The sequence below is a fragment of the Dreissena polymorpha genome, chromosome 15 (assembly GCF_020536995.1).
Source record: "Dreissena polymorpha isolate Duluth1 chromosome 15, UMN_Dpol_1.0, whole genome shotgun sequence".
In the NCBI taxonomy this organism is placed as follows: domain Eukaryota; kingdom Metazoa; phylum Mollusca; class Bivalvia; order Myida; family Dreissenidae; genus Dreissena; species Dreissena polymorpha.
The window spans coordinates 31,799,177-31,819,729 of NC_068369.1; the positions used below are offsets into that span (position 1 = coordinate 31,799,177).

The following is a 20,553-nucleotide window of genomic DNA, read 5'->3' on the forward strand; positions in this document are numbered from 1 at the left end:
TTTGAATGCCCTGATGTTGAATATTATGTTGATATTTATAAAATCTATATAACCCATGCGACCCTAAACCATTCAGGCTATATTTCATTTGACTACATAACCTAAGTGACAAGGCGGTTCAGAATATAATAAGTTATAAGTAGTTTTTGGTCTATCGATGTGTTGGAAAGGATGTTGTCCCTGGAGTGCGGAATGTAAAGACTCCAGGATCATAATTAACAAGGATGTTAGTCAATTTATATAATATGAGCCTATTGGCATTGCATATTGAATGCGCTGATGTTGAATATTATGTTGATATTTATAAAATCTATATAACCCATGCGACCCTAAACCATTCAGGCTATATTTCATTTAACTAAGTTAAAACAATCAAAGCATTTATAGTGTTCATAAGCTTTTTCTTATATTTGACATGGTAACCTAAGTTTTGAATACACTTTACTTAGATTTCATCTGTGTTGTGATATTGTGATGATACAAATTCTTACCAAATGTGATAAACATTTAGTCATAAGGGTAGCTACTACAGTTGTTAAACCTTTAGCGTAACGTTTTGACCTGTTGACCAGGTTTTTGATATCAATTGGCCAAAATTTTACTTTGATTTCAATATTTTCGAGATTAACCGAAAATCGGAGTGTGCTTTATTAGATCTGTGCTGTAACTTTGCTCTACTTTGCTGTCGGTTTCATGAACTGTAATGAAATCATTGTAGGTCCCAACTTTGATGGCATGAAAGTATTAAACTTTGCATGTTTTGTTGAAGAAGAACTTTTATTTCGACAAATACATATACATATTTACACAGTTGAAATAGGCCGTTATGGTCCTTGTTCAGCATATATCATATCATTCATATATCCATAATACATGGTGTTGCATAAAAAACGTTATAGTTGAATAAACGATAATGTTCTGAGTGTTACATTTAACACCTAATACAGACTTGAAAAACTTTGTATGCACTCTTTCAATCGGCGTTGCTCGAGAAAATCCCCAAACCTCAGCACAATAAAACAGTATTGGTTTAACTATTTTTTCAAAGAGATCTAAAATATGTTCGACAGTATTATTAACGTTACCGTAAAAAATATTTTCTGAGTTTAAATATCGCTTTAAGAGCCTGACCGGACAATGTTCCATGTGATTCCGTGAATAAACCTCCTGATGTAAATATTATAACGAGATAAGAATACTTATTCACAATTTCTATGTGGTTTTCATCATAATAAAAGTTCAGATTATTTGGAAGTCTACCACCTTTTATAAATATAAGTACTTTGGTTTTATCCCTATTAACAGTTAATTTTCATCTGTTACAATATGTCGATAAACAATCTTAAAAAAATGCAGTTCTTCTGCTGAATTTACGAAAATCACAATGTCATCTGCATACATTAACAGAAAAATCTTAAGAGTACCAATATCAACACATTCAGCACCTTTTAAGAAAAGTTCATCTTCTAGATCATTTAAATGTTGATTTACCCAGAAAAAATGGACATGAGTTAATTAGAAGCGAATTCATAATTTTCTTCGTGAGGTAATCACCAACGGTTTGGAGTTCCAATGAATAGGAATTAAATACAAGCATCAGAATAGCAAACCGTTGGTTATTACCTTAACAAACAACGTAATCTATATATAATTTTAAATCAAACATGATTGTTTATACATAATATGCCCTTTTTCCACAAACAATACATTCATTTGTTTTCATGACGACAACACACTTAAATTATAAAAACTTTTGTCAGGTTCATTAAGATTATTTGAGGAAATTACATTCAATAAAAATATTAAGCTAATCATGCAAAATGCATACCAAGTAAACAAGTTTGGTAACTTATGTATGAACATTTTACTACTCAAATGTGGTTTCACTGGGCCTTATGCAGAAATATGTTTGTCAAACGTCTCCTATATCACATATTTATGGACCCACATTTTACTGAACTGAACATCTGTGAATTCTTGAATTACCATGACAACATAGGGCTCTCTTTCCTTTTTTGTGAAGTAAAAGTAAAACGCTCAATTTATTTGGAAATAAAATCCAACAAATAATAAAATTGTGAGAAATTTAGTCACAAACTCCTCACAATTTTACAAACAATATTCAACTACTTGTAGAAATTGTAAAATGATGATTTTTATGCATAGGTATAGTAAAATATTTCATTGGCTGGACACTTTTGCTTTCGAAAAATGAAATCATTCATCATATGAGCAACTAAATTCTGACAGGTTTAACTGTATCTTCAATGATCCATAGTCAATACTTTTGACAAACATTAAAATGTTTGTCTATGTGAGTTTTGTTGTGTGGCTAGACACATTAGTTATACATTGAATTTTAGTTCTCGTGTAAGAAATGAAAGCCTTATATTTTTTCCAAGTTTAAAATCTTTGTCAATAACAATTGTGCCATGTCACATGCGCATATGATTCCCTATAAATCATACATATTAACAATATTTGACATTAAAATGCATTTCATGAAAATGCAATTTAATCTATTTGAAAATAAATTATTCAAGCTTTAAAGAAAATATACACATATAAACGGATAAGAATACGAAAATCTACTCAAAATTGCTGCCCTTGCCTCGCTCTCTGCCAGTACTACATTACTCAAGTGTTTTTACTTTCGTCACATGATCTTTCTGATTCAAGGTATTTCCGTTGTAAAAGTGCATGCTTACATCTTACTTTGATATCTTTAAAGTGACTCCTAATTCAAACAAATCTGGATCCCCATGCTGACTTTTTAAACAAGGGATCTCAAGTTTTACTATACAATTTACTGACGGTCCAATGCACTGGTGTGGTTTTTTAGCGGAACTAACGTTTCAACACTGGTTTCACCAGTTTCATACTTGTAATTCCTTAACAACACGCAAATTCGTTGAATTGATATCCCCCTTCTCCTCATTTATATATATATACCTATGAAGTTTCATGTTAAAAAACTTAAATAGTTTCTGAGATATAGCTCTAAAAAGTTTGTGGTAGACAGACGGATGAATTTAATTTTGAATATAAAATGTCTGTTAAATGTCAACCAACTTACAAAGGCTGGTTTTGTAAAATAGTGTGGATATATTAGATTTGTGAAATGCTTGCATCAAAACTGTGAGATGGCTTACCCAGGCCACACGCAAAGAAGGAAAAAAACCTACATCATTTACAGGTTTTGATAGCAGAATAATTCCATAATGTATTGCAGTATAACCACATGATTTGTCGCAAAATAACCTTTAATTTCAAACTCTGTCTACATTAAATAGGTAAGGGTGGTGGAAGAATGATAATTAATTAAAGCAAAGTTAAAAATGATTCTGTAAATTGCATTGACATTGTACACTTGTTAAATCCACTTTATACTGCAATTTGAACCAAAATGTTTGCTAATGCCATTTTAATAAGTCCAAAGGAAATTATTGCTTATATTGAGGTATAAAAACCATTGAAAACAAAGGATAAAAAAATTATATACAGAAATATGCAAGTTCTATACTGCCATAGATGATCTAGGAGATAACATAGCACATGTATGTATTCTATATGATTAAACTATATATGTCAGTCATACAAATAATTTGCAAAGTATCTTGTGGAGCTTGCTTAAAATTGTATAATAAGTGTACGAACTGAATGTTCTAAAAACAAACCTCTTTAACCATCGGTGGGTTTTCATACTCAAAATACGTTTTCCAAGTATATAATCACAATGATGGTATTGTTAAGTCTTTCAAAAATCACTTTAAGTTTCAATTAAACATTTCTCATTATGAATAACATTTTCCTAGTTGAGGAGAACACTTCTAGTTATTAACTAGTGGTTGAAGTATGCATTCATGACTCTGTATTGAACCACTTGAGAACAATCTACCATTCATCCTCCTCCAGTCTGAATGTTAAATAATTAAAAGTGTTTTTGGAAGAGAGCATAACAAAATTGCCAACTAAAATGTTTTTTATAGATTAAACAATGTCTAGCATCAATATTTCATGTACAGTAAATTGTGGCCTTCAATTGATTGCGTAAAATCTACTTAAGTTTACATGGAAGGCAGATTGTTTGCGTGAAATCTACTAATGTCGACATGGGAGGAAGATGCAAATAGCATGAACATACAAAAACATGAACATGTGCGCAATTATATCTGCCATCAATTTTCTCGCTGCATACAAGTATGGAAAGGAATCTAGATCAAAACCTCTGGATAAGACAGCTACAGTAAAACGAGAAGGTCAACACACACCCTTGTTGACTGTGAGTACTTAAATAGTGGATGGCTGGAAATAGCAATTTATAAAAATTGCATCCGTTTTCTGAATTAGTGGTTCTTGACTGACTTCATAGAAATATATGTTGAATGATATTTAGCAAGAATCTTTCCCCACTGCCATGTCTTGATAAAGATACATAATTATGTATATTTGGCACCTATTATACATATTTCCATGTGAGCTGGTAGGGTGTTGGTTGTGAAATTCTGTCTAAAAAGGAATTTTAAAAACACATGATGAGACAGCATACTTTGCACAAGAAACAGATTTTAAGATACGATGTATAGATCAGTATTGTAAAGTCAGTAATTAGTCACTAGCCTTAAACGGGCAGTCAACCAGATTGACGAAAAAAGAAAAGTTCTAAAATACCGTTCTAACTCTAACCCTGCGATTAACTCGCAGACTGTTCAGGTTTTTATGCTGTTCGCTGCTAATCATTATCTAAGGGTTGAAAATGAGGCCTTTACAACTTGCATCTTGTTAAATAGGAATTTAATTTAATAGTATTTTGTAAGAGACTTAAAATGTGTACAAATATGTATCTAAGTTAAAAAGGGTTAAACAAGAGATTGGACTCTGCACTAGTCTGAGCCAAATGTAGGTCAGCGTAAACAACAACATGAGGTAAGGTTAGAGTGGGTGTGTTGATAGTGTTCAAGGACAACATTCATGCAAGTATGAAAGCTTTGTAGGAAACATAATTGATATTCTATGGAATGTGCCATTTTGTGTTAACCATGTAGAGATGGAAGGATGAGTCAATCATTATATACCTCTCAGTCAGTCAATGCCGGAGCATACACAATATTTTCGGATTGGGTCTACTTTTTAATATATTACTGTAAGTACCACATACAATTTGGTGTCACAATCAAGATCAACGGAAATAACAACTTGTGAAGAGCGGCAAGCAGATCTGGTAAACGAAAGGGCATACTTAAATGTTGACTGTGAAGGACCGATAGTTAAGTATTGCTATTATGAACATCATAGTTCATAGATACAATAACAACCAAATTAAACACGATAAGAGTTAACAACTTAACAGATATATCAGATAGTCACTAACAAATTGTCCTATGTATATTTCGCTCCGGATGCATACAAACCTTGCTAATTTTGACCGGAAAACACTAGTTGGACTGCCACGATCATGCTGACAAGCAAAACTTAGAAAGGCAATATACATGTTATTATATTATCTGCAACATAGCACGTTTTTAAATCGCCATACCCTTAAGGATGTGTCCTATTGATTGTTTATATTTGTATACAACGGAAGTTTTGCCTAACTGCTCCAGATGTATTTGTTTTGTTATTAAAAATCAATAAATCAAAAAGAAATGTAATGAAATAGATTGTGGGTAAATGACATGTATTATTTTACAAAAATTAGGTCTATGCCTTGCACTGTTAACTTCTAGCATTTAAACAATATATCAGAGGAAGATAAAACGCTGCAATTTGCAAAACTCGGATATGAATAAGAAGAGCAAATGAACGAAAAATCAAATGCATACATCGTTGTAAAAACTAATTTCTTTGTCAAGGTATGAATGGCCATGATTTAGTTTTATTATGCAGAGAACACACTGACCTGATTGTTGTATAAAGCAGGGAACACATTTACCTCAGTGTTGCATTATACAGATAACACATTGACCTGATTTGTGTATTATGCAGCCAACACATTAACCTGATTGCATTATGCAGCGAACACATTCATCTGATTTTTGTATTATGCAGCAAACATATTGACCTGATTTCGTTGCATTTTGCATTTTGCAGCCAACGCATTGACCTGAGTGTTGCAATATGAAGCAAACACATTCACCTGATTTAGTTGTGTTATGCAATGGCCACATTGACCTTTAGAAGTATTATGCAGCGAATACATTGACCTGATTTAGTTGCATCTTGTTCAAACACATTGAAGTGAGTGTATAATTATGCAGCATTCACATTCAAGTGATTGAGTTGTTTAATGAAAAACAACACATTGCTGTATTATGCAGTGAAAACATTGGCCTGTTTGATGCATTATGCAGTGAACACATTGACCTGTTTGTTGCATTATGCAGTGAACACATTGGCCTGATTGTTGTATTATGCAGTGAACATATTGACCTGTTTGTTTCATTATTCAGCAAACACATTGACCTGATTGTTACATTATGCAACAAACACATAGACATGAACGTTGCATTATGCAGCGAACACAATTGTATCTGATTGTTGTATTATGCACCAAACACATTAAACTGATTTAGTTGTTTTATGCATTGAACACATTAACCTGATTTAGTTGTATTATGCAGCAAAAACATTGACCTAATTTCGTTGTATTATGCAGCGAACACATTGTCCTGTTTGTTGCAATATGCAGCGAACACATTGACCTGTTTGTTGCGTAATGCAGTGAAAACATTGACCTGTTTGTTGCATAATGCAGCGAACACATTGATCTGATTATATTATGTAGTGAACACATTGACCTCATTGTTGCATTAGGCAGCAAACACAATTTGACACGATTTAGTTGTATTATGCGGATAATACATTTACCTGATTTAGTTGCATTATGCAGTGAACATATTTACCTGATTGTTGTATTATGCAGCAAACATATTGACCTGATTTATTTGTATTATGTAGTGAACTTATTGACCTGATTTGGTTGTATTATGCAGAAATCATATTCATGTGATTTAGTTGTTTTATGCAGCGAACACATTGACGTGATTTAGTTGTGTTACGCAGCGAACGCATTGACCTGGTTTAGTTGTATAATGCAGCAAACACATTGACCTGACTTAGTTTTATTGTGCAACGAACACATTGACCTGGTTTAATTGTTTTATGCAGCAAACACGTTGACCAGATTTAGTTATATTATGCAGCAAAGGCATTGACCTGATTTTAAAAATCTCAATTTAAATAGGTTGATGTTAATTCATTATCTACAAGGCTGTCCGGTTACGGTTAGCGCAGTGGTTGGTACATGCACTTCTCACTTCTGCAACCGGGATTCAATCCCCATTCCCAGGGCACGTGAGTTTGGTAGGTGGTCACTATAACGGACAGGTGGGTTTCCTCTGGGCAATCCGGTTTTCACCCCCCCCCCGCCTACAGCATAAGACCACACCAAAATTGAATAACTTTCAGTAAAACCTAAATACATATGTAGCTGGAAACTGAAGCTTTAATTTAAAATTCGTTTCAACTTTCATGAGTCTAGTAATTAAATTATGTAGGAGTGTTGGGACACACTATGGGTCTCCACATAATGCAGGCACTGTTCCGGAAGGACCTCATGAACTTAGAAAATTATCTATGATTATAATTTTTTTTTTGTAACACCCCGCATCAATTTACGTAGATCACTTGTTTAAGCAATGAATAATTATCAGCATGTTTCTCAGCATGTGACATCCTGCCAATCTCTCTTAGAGTAATAGTTACGTCTACCTTAAGTCTCGAATAGCATCACGCACATCAGGGTGTTATACTTTACTACGCATGTATCACTGTTACCACATTTTTTAATTATATTTAAATGAAGGACATGACCACAAAAGCCAATAAGAAACATACAAATATAATTTAACACAAATAATGCTACATTTAGGAATACAATCAGTCAATATGTTAGGGTCGAATGGTATAACAAGGAGGTATTTTACTCAAGTTCAAACTGTAATTCACGCACATGAAATGGAGAACAACATAAGTTTCCCTCCTACCAGTTTATAATACACACATTATAATAATTTTAAACAAAGTAACCATACTAGTATTATGCATGAGGAATTTGAGTTAAAACCTTTGTTGCTATTTTTTATACCGGTTAATGGGTATACAATGTATTAAATATTATAGTCTGATCGGGATATATGTTAATCCAACCTCATTCATACTCACATCATTCAGGGATTGTTTTCAATATTTTACAATTGCCATTAACGGGGGATGTGCCGAGTCGTGTAAGGACACACTCATCAAAGCGCAGAGCTATTTCCAGAGTATATCACTTAGATACGAAATGTGTTTTTTAAAAGCTTTCTTCCAGAAGAAGTTAGCTATTGGTGGCAAAAATTATAGATACAGCACTGAAATCACTATCTTCAGGAACATTTGCTTCCTTTGACAGGCGTGAAAAGCACATTCCCCATAGAAAAACCCCAGATGCAACCATAGAAGATTTTCGTTATCATATAGAATCATTTCCTACTGTAGAAGTACATTACACTCGCCAAGACACTAAAAGGCGTTTTCTACGATCTGATTTAAATATTAGTAAATTGTATTAATTATACAAAGAAAACTGTAAAGAAACGGGCAGGCAATACATATCAAGTTTAATGTATCGTACAATTTTCTGTGAGGAGTTTAACTATTCATTCCATATAAACAAGAAGGAAAAGTTTCAGACGTGCGCTGTGTATAGGAATAAGGAGATAGCAGGCGAGCTAATAACTGAATTGCTTTTGAATACCATATCAAAAGAAAAAACCGAGCTATAGATGAAAAGAAGTTGGAAAAGTCTCGTGCAAAACAAGGCAAGTCATACCATGTTTCAACATTTGATCTAGAGGCTGTTTTACCGATTCCATGTTCTCTTGTGAGTAAAGTTTATTATAAAAGAAAGCTCAATTGTTACAATCTTTCCATTTTTTATTTACAAGTTCGACATGTTTTTGTGGAATGAAACTGAAGGAAAACGGGGCTCTTTTGAAGAGGGAACTTGTCTTTTGACTTACATGAAATCTCTTCCTATCACAGTAGAGAATGTCTGTTTTTTTTTCTGACTGTTGTTGTGGTCAAAATCGAAATAGGATTGTTACTGTTGCATTGATGCATGCTTAAGAGAATTGAAAAACATAGAGACACTATTGAACAAAAGTATTTAGAAAGTGGACATACCCAGATGGAGTTGTGTTAGTGTACATGCTTCGATAGAACGAGCAAAGAAACGTACATCGGTATATGTACCAAGCCATTGAGAAACAATTGTGAAGGTTGCACGAAAACGAAATCCGTATGTTGTAGTGCCGATGAAATACTATGACTTTTATGATATCAATTATGTAGCCAAATATGTACTACCGTTAAACGTTGTAAATGTAAGTGGACAAAACGTTTTATGGACAAAAATAACATGGATAAAACTGCAAAAAAGTGATCCGGGGCGTGTGTTTTTCAGAGCAGTTTCGATGACACCAGTTTTCAGTGTGTGCTACTTAAATCCTCAAAGAAAGGACCTTCTATAAAATGTGACTTAAAACCCTTGTATGATGCCAAACTTCCAATTACAGTAGCAAAGAAAAAAGACCTGCTATCACTTGGCTCTGATGAATAATTCCTTCAGAATATTACCAGTATTTCAAGGATATTCCATCTGATAAGACAACTAGGGACAGTCTTCTAGAACCAGATACAATGAAAGAAAGTGAAGATTCAAATGTGAAACAGAAAATCTGAATCTTGACTTTCTTCCATTGTGAAAATTGGAGACAAACAAGTCCATACTGATTGAAATATATGTATTGGTACATGTGTATGTCCTGTTAAAATCTAGAGTGCAAAAGGAAATAATGATGTACTTCTGTATAATAATATCTCGTATTATGAATATTAATATGAACTTGTGCTAAGTGCACATGTTTTGTTCAATCTCTTAAAATAGATGCATAACACAGGGCTGTTTTGCCTTAAGGGCACTTAGACCTGTATGGCATAGGAAAAGCAGAGTACTATTCTTATGCTTAGTAGCACCAAGTGCACTTAACACAGTGGCACACAGAAAAAATATATATGTTTTACCTTTATGCCATAATGAAGTTAGTGCTATTTTGAATACAAAAGCATTAAATATTGTATGCAATTCTATGATGTGTTTATAATGCCATAACAATACTTTTACCTAATATTGTAACATAATATTATGCTAATATTCATATTCAAATAAAAGTTGTAGTTTGTCAAACCTTCTTTTGCATTTTTCTCCACTATTTATAAAAAATGGACTTATTACGTTCTGGCTATAACCCCTCGATATATTCATGTATATTGTATTATTATTTTGTTTAACACTAGAAACTTTAAATTGTGTGTGTCATAAAATTATGTTCTGTTCTGTTTTGATATTTCAAGTAATTATATTAAATCAAATATTGTGTCAGGGTTTTGAAACATTTGTGTCCTTTATGTAATTTTCTCAATAGGTGACCTAGCATCTTTCAAAGGCGCACTTGATAGTGAAAGAGAACATGAGTCAATATGTAAGCTGTATGAACAAAAAAAAATTACAAGTACAACAAATCAATAACAATGATTAAATGTTTGTGGCTCAAATTCGGCATTTAATTCAATTGTCTATTTATTTCAATATTAATATCGACTTTTTAATTAATGTAGGGATCTTAAAAATAGGTAAAGTGTGTGAAAACCAAATTACATATGTTTCGCGTTATATACGCAAGTTTAGAGTTTCTTTTTAAATTATTACATTGAATGTGATACTTAATTCCCGGAAACATTATTTTCCGTCAACAGTTAACCAATATTGTCAAACAGAGTTTTACACGAAGAACAACATGAAAAGCTGATTAATATGCTCAAAATTACATAATAGACAAATATATACAAACATCGTAAAATAGTAAAACGATAACATGTCGTATTTTTAACTTACCGCTCGCCTCAAGTCCCATTAAATAAAATTAAAGAAAATCGTATTTATTTCAAACGTGTATGATATTTTTTTCATTTCTTAACATATATGCTTACACTTAAAATAAGAAAATCCATAGTAAAACATATTTTCGACAATTATAACATAAAACCTTAAATATAATACAAAAACACATCTTTTTTGCTCACTAGTCGGTATTCATATATTAATATAAATCCATCGTTGATGTTTCAACATAATATACTGTACAGGTTAATTTATCACCATAATTATGCTTTATGGATAATCGTATAACTAAACAATCTCGTTATTGACAGATCGCCGGTTCACCATCGCAGGGCGGGGTAACGTGAACGGGCTGACGGCGGACCGATGAGTAACATACGTTTAACGTTGACGTTTAGAAACTTTAAATTTCGTAATATTAAATAAAAAAACCTCTTCCAACATTATTAAATAATATAAATAATACTACTTATAATAATGATGCTCAAGATAATAGAAGTATAAAAATATTTATTTGGATTATTATTATTACTATTATTAGTGTTATTACTATGATTATCATTATAATTATTATCAGCATTATATGATTATGATTATTATGATTATGATGATGATGATGATTATTATTATTATTATGATTATTATTCTTTTTTTAATATTACTATTTATATAATCATTATTATTATTATTATACCCTAAAGATAACGAATATACGTCGCTGTTGGTTGTGGTAATGGTTATTATGGTTGTTCGGGTGTCGGTAGTGGTGGTGATGGCAATGATGATGATAATGGTCAGGATGATGTTGATAATGATAATGATGATTATGATGGCGACGACGACGACGACGATGATGAAGATGATGACGATGATGATAATGATATTGATATTGATATCGATATTGATGATGATGCTGATGCTGATGCTGATGCTGATGCTGCTGCTGCTGCTGCTGATGATGATGATGATGATGATGATGATGATTGTTAGTAATGTTCCAATACTTATCCTACATTTTAAACATAAAATACAAATGTACTTACAGTTGAGAAATGTTCCGACTTTCACAGCTTGTGTCCAAAACGACATATTATAATATCCCTGCTTATTTTAAACTTGTCCAAGTTGGTGTGATTCACTGTGAGTAGTTCCCTAGTTCCATTTGTATGATTCTGACAAATTATGTGTGCTTTCTCAAAGTTGAAATGGGTATAGTCATCGAATAATGAGCCTATACAATGAGAGAAAAACATTTTGTCCCGCGTAAAACCAATATTATTCCATTTGAACGAAAAGAGGTAAGTGAACATAAAGGTAAATTAATAAACAATATTAAACATAAATATGTAATATAATAAATTCAATGTAAATGAACACTAATTCGGTATAATGACATTGGAATTAAACATTTGTATTGTAAGTTATTGCAGAGAAACGTAATTTAGCGTTTTGCTGAAGGCCGCCGCCATTGTAACAGTGCACTTATCACGTATAACACCGAAACAGATTATAAGCAATACAGAAACAAGCTTTGTTAAGTACATAGCAAAAAATCAAACCGGAAATATAGTGTTTCCAATTACTTGGGAATGTTCATTTAAATACAATATATTTTAATTTAATGGCATATTATGCAAGACTTATGTCTAACTATTCAATGGTATGTGTATTATTACTTACCAGCCTCGCAACGAACATAGGCGGTCCTGGTGTTTTGTAATTGGTCGAGTTTGAAGAATTTGTCTGAAACTAAATTATGAAACAATAGATTGTGGGGTTCATGCCAAAAAGGCACGTTTCTGAATTCAATGCAATTATTAAATGGACCCTAAATTTAGTGGTATTCAGAAATCTGGAACTATATGCAAGCTACATGAAAGTTAATCGACTAAGTTAATCCGGTGCGGCGGATAACATTTACAAACAATAATATAATTTATTTCACATCGACAAATGCATTCATAAAATAACTCTTTACAAAGTAAAGCAACGTCTCTGTTTGAGTAAAAAGACTCGGTACACATAATAGAGCAATCGTAATCAGTCATCTAAGGAATTTGTGACTCAGGGATGTGAATTGTGGATTACCAGACACCTGATGAATTCGTTACTGATGGACGTTAATAGTTGAAAGGCCTTAACTCCTGCAACTTGTTGTGTTGTTTGTGTAAGGAATTTAGAAATCTAGGTCAAATGTGATCGTAGAAAGCTGTATACGCGGATTATACGGTATTAAACATATGTGTCGAAATTTCACATTTAATCTCAACCCCGTCACTTGTTTGGAATACCTTAAGCGTACTTAATCGCTTCTTAAAGTATATTATCGTTATCAGTTGCCATGTTTAATACTCCGAACATATACTTGTAATGTACCTGGTATACTTTTGTTGTGGATTCGCACTTCGAAGCCGTAGAGCCAAACGGGAAATTGTATTTTCAGGTCCGTTGTTCCATCCTTCCACATCCCCCAGTTCAAAATGGTCTGATTATTTTGTCGACATTTTATATACCCGTCATACCACGTGCTCGGCGGGTTGCTTATAAAATTGGCCTCTGGAAAAAAAAACACATCATTACTTATTGAGATGGCTCTAGCAAACATTGTTCATTTGTTCGTTTGTTCGTTCTTTCGTTTTACCCAGCCTAAATCCCTTACAATACTTGTCCAACTTACTATCACATATAGAGCCTTGATTTTGAAAAACAGGGTTTAATGCTAGTGCATAAAGTGTCAAGCCAAATGAAGTCCACACAGGCTAATCAGAGACAACGCTTTCCGCTTTTTTATATATTTATTGTTAAAAGAAAGATCTTCTTAGCGAAAATCCAGTTAAGACGAAATGTGTCGTCCCTGATAAGGCGGACTGCACATGATAATATAGGATGACTCTTTGCGCATATGCATTAAACACCGTTTTTCTAGAGCGAGCATGAATTAAACTCCGTTTCCCTTGAGCGAGCATGCATAAAACTCCGTTTTCCTAAAGCGAGCATGCATTAAACACCGTTTTCCTATTGCGAGCACGCATTAAACACTGTTTTCCTAGAGCGAGACTCATTATTGAAACTTATTTTGTCATACAAAAGACACGTTCATGTTTTCAGACATTTTAATAATTTGTCGAATATGCTCATACTTTGGACGCCGCACTTCAAATTTTCCCTTTATTGATCCATATCCGGAAAACCACATGCATTAAACCCCGTTCTCCTAAAGCAAGGCTCATGTACAGACTGGCATCATTTTCTATTTTTATCTTTGTAAAAGGTTTCCACATACAATGCAAAAGTAAAAGTATGTTACTGAATCGGATCCCATCAAAAACAAATCCAGTTACAATCCACGGAAATTACATTAATTATAACAAAACGAATATTATATTTTTTTCCCATTACATAGAACGATTAATAAAAATTTGACAGAAATTGATAGTTATCAAACTAAGATATCGCAAAAAAATCATTGGATATTACTTAACTGTTATTTAAAAACGAAATTAAAAAAAACTATTGTTTGACCATGTTTGTGTATTGTGTTTATTTTTATTGTTTGTGTTGTAGTTGTTATGTTGTCGTTGTTGTTTGTTTGATTTTGTTGCTGGCGAAGCTTTTTTGTTTGTTTGGGGGTTTGCCTGTTTGTTTGTTTTCGTTTTTTGAGTGGCGTAGGGGTGAGTTTATGTTGTTGACTTTGCTCATTAGTCCATGCGACATTAATGATCACGGAGCAATCTTATGTTTCCGGAAACACATCATTTCTTCGTCTTGGCCTCTTTACACATACATCTTAAAATAGACTGATAACCGAACATATCCCCAATCATTAATTCCTCATTACCGACCCGTGCGGAGTTTCGGTAATTTTTGAGTTTCGGTACACATATCACTCTGTTACGAAGTGAACTTAACATCAACCAGTTTACTTACCTATGTCAGTACCTGCTTCATTACTTAGAAGAATAACACCATTTTTTGCCTACTACCACGCTTTATATGCGTCAGCCTTACGAATAGGCCTTCGGTTAGTAAAGCTTAACGAATACCCACGACGGCGTATTTTTTTGTGTAGCAAGTTGCGATATTTGTGTTATGGAATTCTTTGGTAAAAAAAGCATAATGACTGTTAACGCATGATAATAAAAATACGTATGCAAAACATCATTTTATAAAGAACGATGCATACAAGTTTCATACTTTTACACGGATAGGCTAACGGTGTGAAAAGTGTTTTCGGGCATATGGACAAACGCCCAATGTGGTTCAAGTATACCCCGACCTCTGCAGTTCAATGCTGGAGGGATAATCACAGTTTAAAACAACATACGGGGATAAACAGAATATAATCAAAGCGCCGTAGGCGCTGAAGGCCTGGTGCTAGATTTAGGGTGCTTTGAAAGAAGTGTAGTGACTAACTGCAGTAAATGTAAACGGATCCACGCTATTTTGCTGCCAGATACAGTGTACATGTATGCTGATATTATGAAGTTGAAGGTTTAATATGTTACTCGTGCTTAATATGTCTATCTAGTTTTAAAACACTTCGACCTTTAAGCTAAGGTCATTCAATGGTCAAGGTCATCATAAAATAGGTCAGTGGGAAAGTCTTGTCCAAAGGGGAGTTATGGACAAAAATAAAGTTAATCCAATCATGAACCACAAAGTTATGGTGAATGTTATGTTATTGGGTGCTTTGACTTTGAGTTCAAGGGCCAAGGTCATCAAGAAATATGTCCGTGGGAAGGTGTTGATCAAAGAAGAGTTGTGCACAAATATCAAGTGAAAAAATTATTCTGTAGTATGGAAGTTATGGCAACAGTATAATTTTTCGGACAGACAGTTCAGAAACCATATGCCTGCCTTCGGGGCATAAAAACAATGTATGTATGAACAAGTTTAAATTAAATATTAGATTTATGGTTGTATTTTACAGACAAACATTTTCAAGAGATGAAGAGGAAGATTCATAAGTAAGGCTAGGTTTCTTTAACTGAAGTGTTAATCGGATATCAAGCTTCTCATTTATACTCTGGAAAAGCAGTAACTAGTGTAGACAAGAGCACTGCCAACGGGTGCAGGACGCTGGAATACAAGTGCTCGACACAGACTAAGTTTCAAATCTAAAAAGAGGAATAGTTTCCTCATGTCAATAGAAGTAGGTCATCACATAATCATTCTACAAGAGTGTTGAATTTCAAGTTGAAAGCTTTTAATGATTGAGAAATTGAAGTCGGAAAAGGGGAATAACTCTTACAAAATGGTGTCAGTAGATGAAGGTGTTGATATTCTACAAGTGCATAGACTTCGAAGTTGAAAGCTTCGATAGTGTTTGAGAAATTGTAAGTCAGTAATAACTAGTAAACTATGAAGGATAAAGTTATGTGCTTTTGTCAGAAGTTTCATGTCATCATATTATATAAGTGCAGAGTGTCAAGTTGAAAGGTAAGACAATGTTTGAGAAATAAAGTTTTTTGTTGAGAATTTGCCAATATTTCTATGTGCTAAGTCAAAACAAGGGCAGATAATTCCATAAATATAGGTCACATTGTAACCAGCCTTGTCAGTATGGACTTAACAGGCGAAATTGAGCAAGTATTGTAATTTTGAAGAGGATATCTTTGATAGTCTTTGCGGAAATTGACATTTACAGACAACTAAACAAACGCGGACGCCGACTACCTGGTTATGACAATAGCTCTTGTTTTGTTCTAAGTCGAGCTAAACAGGGAGATATTAATTAAGTTATTGTAATTGGTAGACTATTTTCAGTCAATATAATGAAAATGATGGCATTTTGAAAGGAAATTGCTAATGATAATGAAATGTTTGAAAATGGTTTTTAGATCAATCTGAAGGAAGGGCAAAGTTACCAATACCGTCGTAATAAATGAGTAAGTACTTAGTGCTGAGATCAATTTAATGGACACAATGTATCAACAACCTGTAGAACATGGAAGGTAATTGTTATTAACATCAAAGCTTAATATAACTTGACATAATGAAATATTAACTAATAATCTAGCTCTACAAAATGATTTTAAAATGTTTGGAACAAGAATGGTGTCATGCAATTCTCGTCATTTTGTGTGAGTATTAACATATGTACTGTAAATGTACAAGGGCTAAATAACAAAGACAAATGCACTAAAAGTTTCAAATGGTTAGACAAAAAAGTAATATATGTCTTTTTTTATACAGGAATGTCACCTAAAACATACCTTAGCAAAAACATTGAAAAATGGTTGGAACGGAGATATTTATCTTAGCGGACAACATACAAATAAACAAGGCATCGCTTGTCTGAGTAAAAGTCATACAGGAATAGCAGTGGATTACTTGAACGAAATAATGATTGGCAGACAAGCAGTATAGATATAAAAATACACGAACACAATTAACATTAATGAACGTTTACGGTCCGAACATAGATGAATTCAAATGTAATAAGAAATAACCAAGATAAGAATATTATAGTCGGAGAGGATTTCAATATTGTTCTTAACCCATTATTAGAGATAAAAGAAATGGAAATCTGTATACTCACTCCAAAAAAAGAACATTTTTAATAACATAATTGAAAACTACAATTTGATAGACATATGGCATACAGTTAATCATAATGAAAGAAAATTCACCTGGCACACACACACAAAACCAGCAATATTTTGGAGATAGTATTTTTTTAATATGCAACATTATCGACACATGCAACATAAAACCAGAATTTATGACTGATCACTCGATAGTTGAACTTTAACTGCATGAAATACAACCTGAAAGAGGCCCAAGGTACTTTAAAAGTAAATAATAGCTCCTGAAAAGATACACAATATCAAACACAAATATAACAGGTAATAACCAATACAGTTTAATATAACAAAGATGCAAATCCACACACTTTTGGGGAAATAATTACAGGCAAGATACTTAACACAACAATTAGATGCACGTAGTTTAAAACAATAAGGCCGTTAGGCCCTAAGGCGCTCACCTGAGAGCAAAAGAAACTAGACTATTCTGGACAAATGCAAGCTGATTCATGAAGATTAGACCAAAAAAGTGACTCTCAACATGTTTTTTTTTATATTTGACCTAGTGACCTTGTTTTTAAGCTCATATGACCCAGTTTTCAATCTTCGCTAAGATTTCATTGGTACAAAATAATGATTTGACCAAGTTTCATGTAGATTGGCCAATAAATGAGGCTAATATAGCGTCAAAAAGTTTTCACTAAAGCCATATAAGGACAACTGCCCCCCCCCCCCGGGCGGCAATATTTTTCAACGAATCATAACCATTTTCAAACTCAGCTGAGCTATTGTAAGAACAAATGTTCTGATCAAGTTCATAAAGATTGGATAATTATTGTGACTTGTAGTGTTAACATTACTAAATAGCCATATAAGGAAAATGCCACGCCCCCTTGCGGCCATGTTTTTAAACGGACCTCAACCATTTCGATCTGAGCCCTGATATCATTAGTACAAATATTCTGACCAAGTTTCATAGGCATTGGACCACAAATGTGACTTCTAGCGTAATAACAAGGTTTTACTATAGCCATGTAATGAAAACTGGCCCGCCCCCCTGGCTGCTATGTTTTTCAACAGACCAGAACCATTTTCAAACTCATCCGAGATATGGTCTGAAGAAATGTTCTGACTAAGTTTCATGAAGATTGGACAATAAATGTGACTTCTAGAGTGTTAAAAAGGTTTTACTATACACTAAAGCTATATAAGGAAAACTGCCACGACCACTGGCGGCCATGTTTTTCATTGAACTGGAACCATTTTTGAACTCGTTTAAGATTTTATTGGGAAACATGTTCTGACGGAATAAAAATGTGACTTCTAGAGTGTTAACAAGGTTTTACTGTAGCCATTTAAGGAAAAACTGCCATGCCACCTGGCAGCCATGTTTTTCAACCACCGGAACCATATTCGAACTCGTCCAAGATATCATTAGAACAAATGTTCTGACTAAGTTTTTTGAAAATTGGACAATAAATCTGACTTCTACAGTGTGAACAAGTTTTACTATAGCCATAAAAGGAAAACTGCCCCGCCCCCTTGCGGCCATGTTTTTCTTCCAACCGGAACTATTTTTTAACTTGTCAAAGATTTTATTGGGACACATGTTCTGACCAAGTTTCATGATGAATGGACATAAAATGTAACTTCTAGAGTCTTAACAAGGTTTTACAAAAGCCATATTAGAAAAACTGCCACGCCCCCTGGCACCCAGGTCTTTCAACAACAAGAAGCATTTCGAACTCGTCCAAGATATTAATGGGACACATGTTCTGACCAAGTTTCATGAAGATTGGACAATAAAAGTGACCTCTAAAGTGTTAACAAGGTAAATGTTTACGCTGCACGACAGACGACACACAAAAGGCGATCACAAAAGCTCACCATGAGCACGTTGTGCTCAGGAAAGCTAACAAAAAAGAAACACACAAACTTGAAAATGAAGCCATAAAAGTCATTGAAGCACTTGAAAAACAGATGCATAAAAAAAATTATACCACCTCCATTGAAGAAGTAAATTCTTACACAAAAAAATTATAATAGAAGGAATTTATCACACACACCTCAATGGCATAATACTTCGAGCACGGGCACAGCATGTTGAACACAATGAAAACAATACAAAATACTGTGCAAACATTTTAAAACGTAGAAGCAAACACAAAACTATACACAGACTAGTAGTTTATGGCAAAGACATAACAAATAAAAGTCAAATAATAGAAGAAGCCTATTTTTCGAAACACTATAAACGAAAGAATGTCGAAAATAACAACCTCTGTAAAATAACACATCATGCTTTAAAGGAAGAGGAATAACAAGTATGTGAAGGATTACAAACTGAATATGAATATTGTGCAAATAATAGAACAAGCCTATTTTTTTAAACACTCTATAAACGAAAGAATGTCGAAAATAACACCCTCTGTAAAAAAATACATCATGCTTTAAATGAAGAGGAACAAGAAGTATGTGACAGATTACTAACTTAATATGTTGATGTTGACTAGCTCTTAAAAGATGCAAAATTACAAAAGTTCGGGATCTGATAGCATCACTAGCAAGTGTTATAAAATATTTTGAACGATATTTAAACACATTTAACTAATTCACTAAATTATTCATTCATTTAAAAATGGAGGTCTTACCACACGGAAAGCAAAGTGTTAATGATAATGAAATGTTAAAAAAATGGTATCGAGATCAATTTAAATGAAGGCAGGGCATAGTTACCAATACCATTGTAATAAATGAACAAGTACGTAGAGATCAATTTAATGAACAGAATGTATCAACAACCTGTAGGACATGGACGGTATTGTTTTTTAACGTCAAAGCGTAATATAGTTGTGCATAATTTAGTATTAACAAATAATCTAGCTCTTCAAAATGATTTTAAAATGTTAGAAACAAGAAAAGTGGCATGTATTTCTCCTCCTTTTGTATGAATATTAACATATGTACTCTAAATGTAAAGGGCTTAATAACAAAGACAAACACACTTAAACTTTCAAATGTTTA

The 20,553-nt window shown here is 33.3% G+C and overlaps 2 protein-coding genes across 3 annotated transcripts in view; both read right to left on the reverse strand.

Moving 5' to 3' along the window:
- Positions 1–13,457, reverse strand: part of LOC127861230 (uncharacterized) — a 235,241-nt gene extending 221,784 nt beyond the window's left edge. For both annotated transcript variants that reach the window (XM_052399647.1, XM_052399646.1), the window contains exons 1-3: positions 13,388–13,457; positions 12,683–12,751; positions 12,046–12,233 (exon numbers count right to left, since the gene is read on the reverse strand). In XM_052399647.1, the coding sequence (XP_052255607.1) occupies positions 12,046–12,091 (46 nt within the window). In that variant the 5' untranslated portion in view covers positions 12,092–12,233; positions 12,683–12,751; positions 13,388–13,457. The remainder of the gene's footprint in view (positions 1–12,045; positions 12,234–12,682; positions 12,752–13,387) is intronic.
- Positions 1–20,553, reverse strand: part of LOC127861225 (uncharacterized) — a 323,777-nt gene that overhangs the window by 221,784 nt on the left and 81,440 nt on the right. The window lies entirely within an intron of this gene.